This window comes from Conger conger, chromosome 19 (genome assembly GCF_963514075.1).
Source record: "Conger conger chromosome 19, fConCon1.1, whole genome shotgun sequence".
NCBI classification, from domain to species: domain Eukaryota; kingdom Metazoa; phylum Chordata; class Actinopteri; order Anguilliformes; family Congridae; genus Conger; species Conger conger.
In genome coordinates, this window is record NC_083778.1 from 17,572,690 (window position 1) to 17,586,036 (window position 13,347).

At 51.7% G+C, this 13,347-nt stretch overlaps 1 protein-coding gene across 1 annotated transcript in view; it reads left to right on the forward strand.

The window, feature by feature from the left end:
* Positions 1-12,845, forward strand: part of snd1 (staphylococcal nuclease and tudor domain containing 1) — a 237,625-nt gene extending 224,780 nt beyond the window's left edge. The window contains exons 23-24 of the mRNA XM_061229463.1: positions 11,165-11,209; positions 11,915-12,845. Coding sequence (XP_061085447.1) covers positions 11,165-11,209; positions 11,915-11,980 — 111 coding nt within the window. The 3' untranslated portion in view covers positions 11,981-12,845. The remainder of the gene's footprint in view (positions 1-11,164; positions 11,210-11,914) is intronic.
* The last annotated feature ends 502 nt before the right edge of the window (positions 12,846-13,347 follow it).

Here is a 13,347-nt window from a genome sequence, read left to right on the forward strand (position 1 = left end):
GCCTTCAGGGGGCCAAAGCGCCGTGTTCTTACACAGGCACACGGCAGGAGGGGGGGAGGGCTTCAGGAGAAATCAGGTCAGGATTGAACTTGTACGCCTCGGGTGAACTGCTGTAGTCACTGTGTCTCACACACACCGATGCGCGCGCATACACACACACACACACACGAACAGGGCCGTGGGCGCTTGGCCTAAGGTGCAGCCGTGATAAGATCCGCACAGTTGTTGAGACCTCGAGCGAGCCCCCCGAACCGAGCCCCTTAACCCCCCCAACATTGCTCCGGGGGCGATGGTCCCCTGCTTAGTCTCAGGCTGATAGAAACGTGAGTTAAATAACAAATCATTTGTCATTTACATCTGCACGCGCTCCCGGTTAGAGTAGAATAATGCTGCCAGTGCGAGAGGCGTGACGTAAAGATCCACTCCGGGTTTCACATGCAGCCTGCCATCCTCATCACTGGGGTGTGGCTTGTGTCCCATTCTGTGGCGAGGTTGGAGGGCAGCCTGGTACCCCCCCCGCCCCCTGGCACGGTGCACTGCCCCCCCACACCCCCCCCTCTGGCCCGCCACGGCCTCGGAGGTCACCTGATCTCCTCGTACCGAGGGCAGGCCTCGGCCACCATCAAAGCTGCCCGCCCCGTAACCTGGCAACCGCGCCGCACTCCGAGACAGCGTTCGGCGAGGGAAGGCGTGACTTCCTCTTCCTCTGAGGTGTGTTACCAGCACCGCTACGGCCGTGTGTGGGCGGGGGGGCCAGCGACCCGCAGCCTCTGAGGCCCTAACGTCACCCCGGGGAGCCCAGAGTGGGCCTCTATATCACACTGGTGCTGTTATTATTACTCTACTGATGTAGATAGGGTGTGTGTGAGAGTGAGAGTGTGAGTGTGTGAGAGTGTGAGAGTGTGAGAGTGTGAGAGTGAGAGTGAGTGAGAGTGAGTGAGAGTGAGTGAGAGTGAGTGAGAGTGAGAGAGAGTGAGAGAGAGTGTGAGAGAGTGTGAGAGAGTGTGAGAGAGTGTGAGAGAGTGTGAGAGAGTGTGAGAGAGTGTGAGAGTGTGAGAGAGTGAGAGAGAGTGTCTCTGTATGTGTCCGCGTGTCCGTGTGTGTGTGTGCATAAGCGTGTGTGTGTGTGTGCGTGTGTGTGTGCGTGTATGTGTGTGTGCGCGTGTGCGTGCGTACCGGAGTGTGAGCTTATGCACCTCTCTGCAGCTTATTGCATCAGGTGAAACACCGGGGCTGCGTGTAGTCTTTACACTGAGAGCATCTCTGGATCAGAGTCTGCTGCAGCGCTCCCTCTGACACACACTCTCTCTGAGTGCTGCTGGTGGGCTGCGTACGTGCCTCGCTGCGATGGCAGCTGTGTACTTTAGCCATTTCTCCAGCCATTACTGTGTCTGATGAAAAAATCAGTTCATCACTAAAAGAAATGGCTTGTTGCTGGAAAGGAAAGCTTTTGTTGTTCTGTTATGGTTGGCCTTGTCTGTCCTGTTTCACAACAGCAGTCTTCCAAATTTGCTTTTTCAATCCACATAGATCTCTCGGAAAAAAAGCGTCTCAGCGGTTTCTCATCCCCGGAACCAGTCTGAGTGGAGTCGGGCTTTTCGGACGGCGGAATTGGATTCCGTTTTTTTTATTTTGTATTTTTTTTTCAAAACAAACTTAATTGTTAGTAAACTCAAACAGGACCGGTTCGGACCGGTTCAGACCGGTTCAGACCGCTCCGTGGCGCGCTCTGTCCGCTGCGAGACCGTGTTCACTGCGTGGCGGTTTGCCGGAAGCGCTGTGTTTTTGAATAATATCTTGGCGACAGACCGGCAGACATGAAAGCCCCGTCGCCCGCAGCTCCGCGAGACATCGCCAGGTAACGGTTTCTACGGAGACCGGGGCGCTCTGACAACGGCACGCGGCATCCCGCCATTTCACGGAAAAACCAAATGCGTAATAACAGTCATTAAAAAGCATTTTTTCAGAGTTAGATCAGGCGGAGCCTCTAGGCCTGCCTTCCACTCGGCCGAACGGGAGATAATCCGCCTGATCGCTAGCGTAACGCGACCCCCTCAAAACCTGGATCAATAGCAGCCCATTACGCTGGAATCCATATTTAATTTTCAGCATTTTTTCATCTTTTTTTTTTGGTTTAATAAACATGGCAGTTAGCATTTAGCACCAGGGAGAGGAATCTCAGGCCCTGGAGTTTCCTCGACAACCGAAGCCCCGCCCGCCAAAGCCAGCGAGAGTCGTTAACTTAACAACGGCACTGATTTTTTTTTAAATTACAAAAATTAAATGGTTGTTCTAGAACATTGCTTTGTTTGTTCTAGAACTCTCTGGTTCATTCACCAGTAGTGACATCAGCATTAGAATGTTCAGTTAAGGACATTCTCACAGACACACACACACACACACACACACGCGCACGCACACGCACACGCGCACACACACACACGCGCGCACATACACACACACACATACACACACACACACACACACACACACACACACTCACCCTCGGATTACCCGTCCGATCACCGCTTGTATTGAATATGCAGTTCATGGCTCCAATTATCCCAATAAGCCCCTTTCAAACTCCTTTATGCAGTGTGTCTGTGAGAAGGGTATCGTCACACTTTCCAAGGTCTTATTGATTTACGGCCAAGCCGCACGATTCCCTCCTTATAAGCCACTGTCAGAAGTGGAGGGAAATCAGATCTGATGCTAACTGCCAGCGCCCTCCCAGGATCAGTCCGTGGTGGTCCACGCCTGCTCGCCGCGATGCTTATCGCCGTCGATTATAATTATAATTTGCGTATTGTTATTTTACTTTTCTTAATGTTCTCGTTGCCGAAACTGCGCTATTGCTACTTGGTCAGTTTATCTGATTATTCTAGAAGGGTTTTTTATCTTCGTGATCACTCCAGCAATTTAATCCATATTTCCCTGTAGGGTTTTCAGGGAATTTGTCCCCGGTTATGATTTGCGCATTATTGTACGTGGCTCTGGATAAGAGCGTCTGCCAAATGACTGCAGTGTAATGTAATGTAAAAGACAGCTGTACCTCCAGTAATGTAATGATTGCCGCCACGCTTAAAGAGGGAATGAATCGGCCTTGCTTTAGCAACCTTGACGCTTCGCATTAGACAGGATTTGTATGGTGGCGTTTATCGTCAGCGGATAAAAAGGCGTTCATTGTTACTGTAGATGACGAACCTGTGAGATTCTGTGTCCGGCGTTGGCCATTGTGGGACTTTAGGCCTCTTCAGCCGAGGTCACAGACCGGATGAATGTTTGTTTTGTGTGCGCCGGCTATTGCATTCTATTGCAAAAGAGAAGTGGCTGCTCAGATTGGAACAAAAATAAAATGAAATAAAAAGTAGAAGTAGAATTGCACGGGCCATTTGGGGCCTTATCCTCCAGGATAGGGAAGTGTACTCTGCGATTGCGATGTAGGCAGGAATGTCCCGTCACTGATGTGTTCTTGCAAGAAAGAAAAGGGCGGCCTGTAGCGTAGTGGTTAAGGTAAAGGACTGGGACACTGCAAGGTCGGTGGTTCTAATCCCGGTGCAGCCACAGTAAGATCCGCACAGCCGTTGGGCCCTTGAGCAAGGCCTTTAACCCTGCATTGCTCCAGGGGACTATTGTCTCTTGCTTAGTCTAATCAACTGTATGTCGCTCTGGATAAGAGCGTCTGCCAAATGCCGTTAATGTAATGTAATGTAAAAAGAAGTCTTTATTTTGAATGTTTTTCGTGAGACTGTGGCCCCAGTGCAGGCTCAGGCCTCCGGCCTGTCCTGTCCTAATCTCCCGACACCTCGCACGTCTCTTCCGCGTTGCGGACGACCGAGAACGGGCGAGGAAAACAAAATGGATGTTGGCCAGCCTGACATTTGAAAATGTTATCTTCTCTCCCACAAAGAAAGCACAGGCAAAGTGGGGCTTTTTTTCCCCGGCAATCTACTGCTGCTGCTCCTTTTATGCAACGTCTCATCATCAAGATGAACCGATACACTTTTATTTTATTTTTTATTCTCTCTCGGGAGCAGTCGGGCACTTATCTGATGCGGGCGTCGTGTAAACGGTCAGGTCTTTGTCTGCTCGCAAAGCCGCCATTTTAAAGTTCCTTCTGGGGTCGTTCGGGGACGGACGACGAAATGTGTCACTGTGGCGTTTTTGTTTTTTTTCTTCTGTTTTTCTGCGTTGGGGTGAAAATCCGAGCGGGAGAAGTTCAATCCGCGGACGTTTGATTTTCTTTTTCCTCCGAGCCGTTAACAGAGCTTCCCCCCGGCCGGGGGATGTGCCCTGGGTGTCCGCTCACGCAACCCCCCCCTCCCTCCCGAACGCCCCCCAAATGTGACGCTCACACAACCCGGTATCGGCATCTGTCAGGCCCCATCAGCGCGTCCCCCGCCTCGCCGGCCGCCTCAGCCCCACCACTTCCTGGTGACGGCTCAATACCTCATTAACAGAGGGATCGTGTGAGTGGCTTTTAATTGAAGTTCTCCCCCTCTCCTATATCGACCCCGGGCCCCCCTACGGCAGGGTCTAATGACCGCGGGTTCGTGCCCTTCCTCCCCGCCTCCTCTTCCTCCGCCTCTCATCTTCCTCGCTTCTCTCCGGCTGTGTGGGTGCGGTCGGCGCTGGGGTGCTTTCGGAGCTAAAACAAAAGTGCAAAGTGGACTCTGTGTTCATGACTTGAACAGGGCAGTGATGGCGTTAAGCTCCCGGTGATGGTGTGTGTGTGTGAACCGTGGTTACACCATCGTTCACGCAGCGGAGAGGGTGAAGCCGTGTTCTGGGCGGGTGTGTGCGTGTGCTGGTATCTGTTGCATTCGGCCTTTCGGGCGATAGCGGGGGAAGATGAAACGTATCGCAATTAGTTGCTGTCTGGCACTTTGTGTTTTTTCACATTTTACTGCCAACGAAAATAAAATAAGAACATGAGAAAATAAAAAAAACAGTCCTGTGGATGAGCCTCGCTCTGAGTGAGTGCTGGGGGCGGGGCCTCAGACCCACAGAGTTGCGCATGGACCAATCCCAGGGCAGGGCACGGCTGTCAGGGAGGCCCGTTACTACGGTAACGATCTTCCCTGGGCGTTGAGTCTTGGAATGAGCAGTGCTCAGTGGGGAGACATCTGGGCGTCAGTAGATAGATAACACAAATCCCCACACAGGGCTTCCCCCCCACTGCGGACGTGGGAAATGGGGAAGGCTCAGGAGAGCTTGGTACGTACAGGCCTTTCTTAAAGTCCTGCTCTCCCGGTGATGCTAATGACTCTTTACATTACATTACATTACATTATTGGCATTTGGCAGACGCTCTTATCCAGAGCGACGTACAGTTGATTAGACTAAGCAGGAGACAGTCCTCCCCTGGAGCAATGCAGGGTTAAGGGCCTTGCTCAAGGGCCCAACGGCTGGGCGGATCTTATTGTGGCTACACCGGGGAACCACCGACCTTGCGTGTCCCAGTCATGTACCTTCACCGCTACGCTACAGGCCGGCACACGGGCGCTTAAAGGAAGTTGGACGAGCACCTTTCCATTCCAAACTATTTGAATTTAGGTTTTACGTCGTCATGTACTGGTGGGCGTGTACATCGATCAAACGCCTGTCAGTTTCCCGGTTCCCCTCCCATCGATATCCGCTCTTCAGCCAGCGGTGCGTGTCCTCATTCGACGCCCCCCCCCCCCTCCTTTGTGTAAACGTCACACCGCAAAAAAAACCTCCTCCTGAAAAGGTATTAAATGACTGATAGCTCTGGAGAATGTGTTCTTCGGCAGAACAACCGCGCCTGAACGAGTTACCGTCAAGCCCCTCAGTCTGTCTTTTAATTCCTCCACTAAATAAAGGCTCCTTCTCTCCATTTGAACATTGATTTAACTTTTTTGTTTCTCCAAACCCCCCCCCACCCCTCCCGTTTTCATTTCCTTCCTCTCTGGAATCCGAGGCGGTGAAGAGGAGGCGGTGAGGGAGGCGAGCCCCGCTGAGAATACAAACACGGTCGCGCGTCTCCCGCCAAAAGAAACGCTCCCGCCAAAAAACGCTCCCGCAGACGGGAGGCGTCGGCGCCCCCTGACACGGTTACCCGCGAGACGGAGGCGCGCTGGAACACGCCGTAGCTTCCGCTGTCGATGCGCGATGTCGCTTTTTTCAGTTCTAAATTACCCCCAAAGCGGCGTGTTTTTAGCGGCCGGGGCGGAGCGGGGGGTGGTGTGTAACTCGGCGGACATTTTGTGCCCCCGACGGCGGTCCGATGGCACGGCCCTACCCGAGTGTGATTTTTCTCCATTTTGGTTTCCTCTGATGGAGGTGGTGGAGAGGGGTGTAGCCGGTGGGTGTGGGGTGCATTCGGGGAGGGGGGGGGGGGGGGGTCCACGCTGTTTCCTCCATTACAGAGAGCCGCGGTCGCCGTCCACCATCACACACACACACACGGGGCTGTTTTATTTTTATTCAGAATTGAATTCGGGGTGCAGGGGGGCGGGGGTTGTTTTAGCCTTGGCGGCACGTGCGGTTTAAGATGTGTGGAAACGGGGCGGGGGGGGGTAGCTCTGAGCCGGCGTGGGCGACAGGAGGAGAGTTTAGGGCCGACCCAGGGGCGTGACTTTTCATCTTAATACCCACGCTGCCCTTCTTCCGCCCGATTGGCTCCTCCAGGCTGCTCACGGCACGTTCGGCCCTGGCCTTCGAGCGCAGCCGAGCGCGTTTCGGGGGGATTTCGTGACGGCTTTGCCGGCTGGCCCAGCAAGCGCGCGCGGTTTCATGTATTAAAAGCAAAAAAAACGGAAAACCCCCCGAAACAAATCGAATTCAAGCGATTGAAAAGGGGAAATGAATCCTACGGCGGCGAGATTGAGTCTGACCCGGCGCCCGGCTTTCGGCCAAAGCGAGCGTTTGTTCGCGGACTCGGTTAGCGGACGGACGTCTCGGCCGGCTTTCGCAAGTGATTTGGAGGACGGGAGCGGTGGTGGAAGGGAAAAAAACGCTGTCTGTTTCTGTTCCTGTAAGAGAGAGGGGGGAGAAACACGACACGATCGAGCGAGTCCGGTCTGAATCGAGAGGTTGACCAGTCGAGCGGGCGGGGAACAGACTTCAGGAACAGAACATTGCTAAGAAGTGAGCATCGGTGCAGTGACTACTCCTCCCGCAGAACGAGTTCAGTTTGACGCCGGAGCTGTCTGAACGGCACAAACCGAGCGTGAAACACGGCGAGTGACACCAGAACCCGTCCTGTTTCGGATTGGCCGGGGTCCTCCAGACCCGTCAGGCTAAGCAGGAACATTTCAGGGGCCGTTGACTTCTGTCTCATTACATTTGCTGGTCTTCATTCAGAACTTATAGGACTGAAATATCGCAGTATTTAACAGCACAGGGAGCCAAGGGGAGATATTTCTAGATATGATCCTAGAAATGCTTATGTTCTCATTCTACCCATCTCTGCCTCCCTCTTTCTCGCTCTCTCTACCACTCTGTACATCTTTCTTCCCCCTCTCTCCCCTCTCTCTCTCTACCCTTATGAAAGCAGGTTCCAGGTAGAAAGATCTTCCAAAACGCTGCTTGAACGTCTCTCTTGCCCTATCGCTTGTCCTGGGAAAGCGACAGAGTCATGAGTTATGAAACATACTTATTTCAATATGAGCCTCCCCCCCTCCCCCTCCTCTCCACGAGCCATCGATCATGTTGTCAGCCTCTCTCCGCTGAGCAGAAGTTTGGGAGATTACACCGTACCGTGGGGCTCGCCGGCCGTCAACGTGCCGACGTGGGAGGGGCGTCCCACACCGGCGCTAGCCAAACCCCGCTCTCACCCAAAGCTCCCGGAGCTCCATTTTGGGAGGACGGCTTTTTTTAAGAGGGGCCCCCTTTTGACCGGAACGTGGGATTTCAACGGTCCCGATTTATCCGCGGCCCTGTTTCTCCGCGCGTTACATAAACAGGGATGACTCAGGCCCCCGTACAGTACACAGAGTGCCAGATCGGTGGAAGGAGTCGGGTAAGGGCTCGGCTCGAAATGCCGCGTGTCGCGTTCGCGAAAGCCCTCCGGGTCGTCACCCCCAACCGCCCACCCCCCCCTCCCATCCCCCGAACACGCGGAGGGAACTCCACCAGCTCCTCGCGGACCTCCGCCGGGGTGACAGCAGTTTGGCACCCACCCCCCCCCCCTCTCCACCTCCTTCCCACAATGCAGTGTGCCCCCGGCTCCGATGCTTCACAGCGGGAAAAGGAACGAGCAGAGAAGAAGTAATGTTGACATTAAAATAAAGTTGTCGGTTATTTTTATTTTTAGGGGAGTGCGGCCCTGGCTCTTGGTGGGGGAGGGGAGGGGGGGGCGGAGAAGATAAGTGCCTCGCAGCGAGTATTTGGTTTATATTTGCTCGGGATAATGAGAGCTTGGGAGAGCGGTTTCTCCGACGCTGCGGAGTTGAGGTGCTCTCTCCCCCGGGGGCACGAAGGCGGTTCAGAACCCGCCGCGTCATTTAGCCGCTGTTTGCAAAGAGCTTTTTTTTTCTTCTTCTTTTTTTTTTTTCGCGTGTTTGAAACGGTGGCTCATCTCCGGCTTATTAGCCAGGGGAAATTCTGAAGGGTTTAGGCCTTTTCTCAAAAACAACAAGAAGGGCTTTTCGAGGGCCCTTTGAAACATGCCAGTTGAAGAAAAGGATAAACAGGGATGGGGAAAAAAAAGAGGCTAAAAGCCCAATGCCCTTCAGTTGTCATTCTGAACTGTGATGCGCACTTAATATGGGCTGAATCACGCACGCACACGCACACACACACATGCGCACACGCACATGCACACACACGCACACGCACACACTTAACACAGGCTGAGATTGCAGAGCAGAGAGAACGCAGTGCGCAGAGTGAATTAGAACCGTGTTCAGATGCTTTAGTGCTCTGCAAAATGAACTTCACTGGTTTGATTTTCTCTCTTTGGGGGATGATCAGTTGATGCCGGTGTTTGACGGACAGCAGTGAGGCGGCGGGGGGGGGCTCATCCGGAATCTTCTCTCGTGCTAAGACGAACACACAGCTGCCCTTCCTTTTTCGGAGGGTGTACACATCGATGGCTTTATACCCAGTGCACATTTCAGCCCTCTCTCACACACACACACACACACACACACACGATCTCTTAATCTCAGGCAGCGCTGTGACTCATCTCCGTTCGATCTGATATGCAGAACGGCCGCTCTGCTTGAAGCAGTCAATACGCATCAGGTTATGCAATAATACTTCTTATCGCGGCAAGTGCAGGAATCTCGACCACAAATCCCCTCCTCCATTTATTAATTTTTTCTGCACGTTTTGCATGTTTCTTTCTCAGGCACTGAAGGGCATCACGTCATGCTGAGTTGATTGAGCTGTGTGTGTGCGTGTGTGTGTGTGTGCGTCCGTGTGTGTTTGTGTGTGTTTGTGTGTGTGCGTACGTACGTGTGTGCTGTGTGTCCGTGTGTGTGCCGTGTGTCCGTGTGTTACCACCAAACCACAGGTGCTCCATAATCTCCCAACAAGATTACCCTTCAAGCTGATTAAATTCCAAGTGCGTCAGCGCGCGCCACAAAATAACGCAATTTTGATCTCGACCCCCCCGCGCCCGGAATGCGCCCGGCACGTTCGACGCGGTAACAATAGAACCCTGATTTTTGCGGAAGGGCTCATGAATTAGTCATGGCGGCGGACGAGCGGAGCGTTAGAACGCTGGGTTTTGAAACGGGCCAATGGGAAACGGCCCTCCAGGGCTTACCATACAGAAGTGGCCTCATTGATTTTTGCATCTTTGCTTCAACAGCCGCGTATATACCGTATTGGATTTTTTGGGAATCGGCTCTGTTTGACACCGAATCTTCCAATTAACGTTACCGGCTGAACAACGGACCAGAGGACGGCTGTTTTATTTATTGATTATATATTATTTATATTCAATCGATTTATCAATTTCTTTTATTTGTATAGCGCTTTTAACAAAGGGCCTTTGTGACAAAGCAGCTTTACGGAGAAACCGACTCCCAAGAGTACACCTCAGTGGCAAGGGAAAACTCCCTGGCTAACAGGAAGAAACTTTGAGCAGAACCTGACTCAGTAGGGGAACCCATCTGCCCCTCCGTTCAGGGATACAGGGCGGTCTGTAGCGTAGTGGTTACGGTATATGACTGGGACACACAAGGTCGGTGGTTCTAATCCCGGTGTAGCCACAATAAGATCCGCACAGCCGTTGGGCCCTTGAGCGAGGCCCTTAACCCTGCATTGCTCCAGGGGAGGATTGTCTCCTGCTTAGTCTAATCAACTGTACGTCGCTCTGGATAAGAGCGTCTGCCAAATGCCAATAATGTAATGTAATGTAATGCCTCTGGTTTATACCAGTTCGTTATGAAAATGGTTGTGAATATAAACAGATGAATCGCAGTACATAAATGCCCAATCTGATTTCATTAATTAAGTTCTAGGGTCGCCTTTAGATCTTCAGTGCATAATGCGCTCTGTGGAGGAGTCTGTGGTCAGATAGACTGACGCTCCCAAACCTACCCCGGTCCCCGCGGAATTATAACTGAGGGCCGCCCGGGGGTCTCATTGAAAGGCGTGAAAGAGACGGCTTTGTGGGTTTTTATGTGACAGGAGCGTGATAAGTGTGCTATAGTGTGGCTTTCCGGGCGCTCCCGTCTCCCGGAATACTGCTGAGAAGTGCTTTTAGAGAAATTCGCTCAATATTCCCATATCCAGAGCCACTTACTGTACCCACTCGGTGTTTGTCGGACACGCGTGCGTTTCACTGAGGCAGCCTGCCACCCCAGTCCAGGACACGAGCCAACAAACAATCCTGCTTTCACCTTACTTTTTTCTCTCTCTCTGCTCTCTTTGTGTTTTGCTGTTCGTCTTCGCCTGGTTAGTGATCAGCTGACATTTTTACAGTCCCCGGGACCCAGTTCCCAGAAGGTTTTAACCAGGAGAACCCACACACCTGATTTAACATCCAAAACCTAACATCAAACCTCCCAACAAAAAGCCCTTGGTTTAGTTTTAAATCGGCTGTGTGAGTTCCTGGTTACAACAAAAACCTTCTTACAAGCGGGTCCCGAGCACTAGAGTTGAGAAGCCCTGCCTGAGAATGAGGCTCTGGTCACTGCTTGTTCCGCCCGAGGGTTGCCGAATCTTAACACCCCTCTCTGCTCCGCAGGTGACGGAGTACCTGAACGGCCAGGAGGCCGCCAAAACCGCCAGGGTGAGTCCCCGAGAGGCGCACACCTCCCACACGACGCGCTGCAGTGTCTCCCCCACACAGGCAGGGGGAGCTCTGGCCGAGGAACAGGAAGTAGGCAGGGACACTCCACCCTAGCGGGCAGGAAGTTCTTTTCACCCGGCGCTAATTTGCCGCGGTCGTGAGTTAGCAGTCGAGCCCAAAGGGGCCGGGGGAGAAAGAGGTTCCTTACTGCCCTCCTCCATGCGGCTGAACACGGAGAGGCCGCATTAGTTCACTCGTATAAGCTTAATGTTTACTATTAAACCTTTAAGTGCTTTTCGCTGAAATTTTACGCGATGAAAATCGATGAATGTCACTTCAAATTATAGCATAATGGGCGAAGAGGGTTACAGAGTGGTCGTTCAACGTAAACTCGTTTTTTTTTTTTTTACAACGAGGTTTGTAAAAAGTACCTGTTAAAGACGGTGGTAATAATTTGTACGTGTGGCCATATCGGTTTAAAGGTGACTTAGCAACCCCAAGGCACACCTCTTTGCCCATCTTACATTTCTATAAGTTCACAAAGTCAGGACTGTGTGTAGGGATGGTGCTTCAGCGAGGCAAGGAAACTCCTTTTTTTGTGTGTTTTTTTTTGTTCAGTTAAAAAAATGGAAATACAAGCCAAGTGAGGAGTATTGTTCTTTTTGTTTAAAATCTGTTCCTTCTCGTTTCCTTGGTGTCCTGTAGCTGAACATTTGGCGCTACGGAGACTTCCGGGCGGACGACGCTGACGAGTTCGGCTACAACCGCTAATCCCGCCGTTCCCCGAAGGCCCTGGCAGACGCCACGCTCACTCTCGCAACAAAAATTCTGAAAAATTAATAACAAAAAAAAAAAAAAAAAAAATCATAAAAAGGGCAGCAGTCCACATTCTTCCTTCATTCCACTTGTGGAGTCTCTCTCCTCCTCCTCCTCCTCCTCTTCCTCTCGTGTTTTTCCACCGCCGTGGCTTTCTCCGTGCTGTAGGAGCTTTGCGCCACCATGTCTGTAAATGCAGGGTGCGGATCTGGCGACCCCCAGGAAACCTGGCTTCATTCCCCACTCTGTCCAGAGGCCATTAAGAGAGAGAGAGAGAGTTAAAGTTAGATAGAGAGAGTGAGTGTGAGAGAGAGAGAGAGTGTGAGTGAGTGAACGAACGAACGAGAGAGAGGGCGTGCCTGGGAAACCCCCCCCCCCCCCCCAAACCCCTTTCAACCGCTTGCTTTCTGAGAAAATGCTTCCTAAATAAAGAAAACTATATAAATGTAAATGTATATGATTAAGGAGCTAGAAAAACCAACGTAAACAAAAAAAAATCAACAAAAAAAAAAATCTACGAGCTTATTTTTGTTTGCTTTTTTTAAAAAAGAACTGTGTATGGGCGTGTCCGAGACGGTTATGAAATGATGATGTTGTTTCATGTAGGGGGTGTGGTTCCCTCCGGCAGGAAGCTGCTGAGCGCTTTTTCGGCTTGTCAGAACGCTCCTTCTCTTTTCCGTGTTGTTTACAGGTACCGGTCAGTCTCTCTCTGGGCTCAGTAGCAAAAACAGTGTTTGAAAACATTTTCTCAAGATGAACTTTGTCATTGTATTTAAAAAAAATTTCCCCCCCCTGCCTAATAAAAATTTGCAAAATCTGACATCTCTGCTGGAGTCTGTTCTTTTGTCTGTGTGAATGGCGTCGTGCTTTAGTTCTGCGTTCATCTCCCGATTTGTTTGCCGGAACTGTATGCTTTCGCCCGCGATTCCACAGCTTTTGTGTACACGATTACCGAACAGAAAATGATACGTCTGCTACGCTTGCGAGCAAATACCACAGAAGAAGAGAACGCCAGCTCTCATCTGGAGGACCTGCCCGGAGCTGCGGTACCCGCCCCCCTCTCTGTTTTCATATTTCATATATAAATCTCGAACGACTATTTTTATTTTTATTTATTTATCCCTTTATCATCCCTCTCTTCACGCCTGGGCCCCTGTAATGCGTATTTCTGTGCTGGCTCGCGGCGGACAGCCTGCAGAGTGGGTGGAGGTGTGTGTGGAGGAGGCTGTATCGATACCCAGGTGTAGATATAAATGGATCGGTTAGCCAGGTGCTCTTATTTAACGGCTGCCGTTTCCAAGCGAGCGGAACGGACTTTTCCG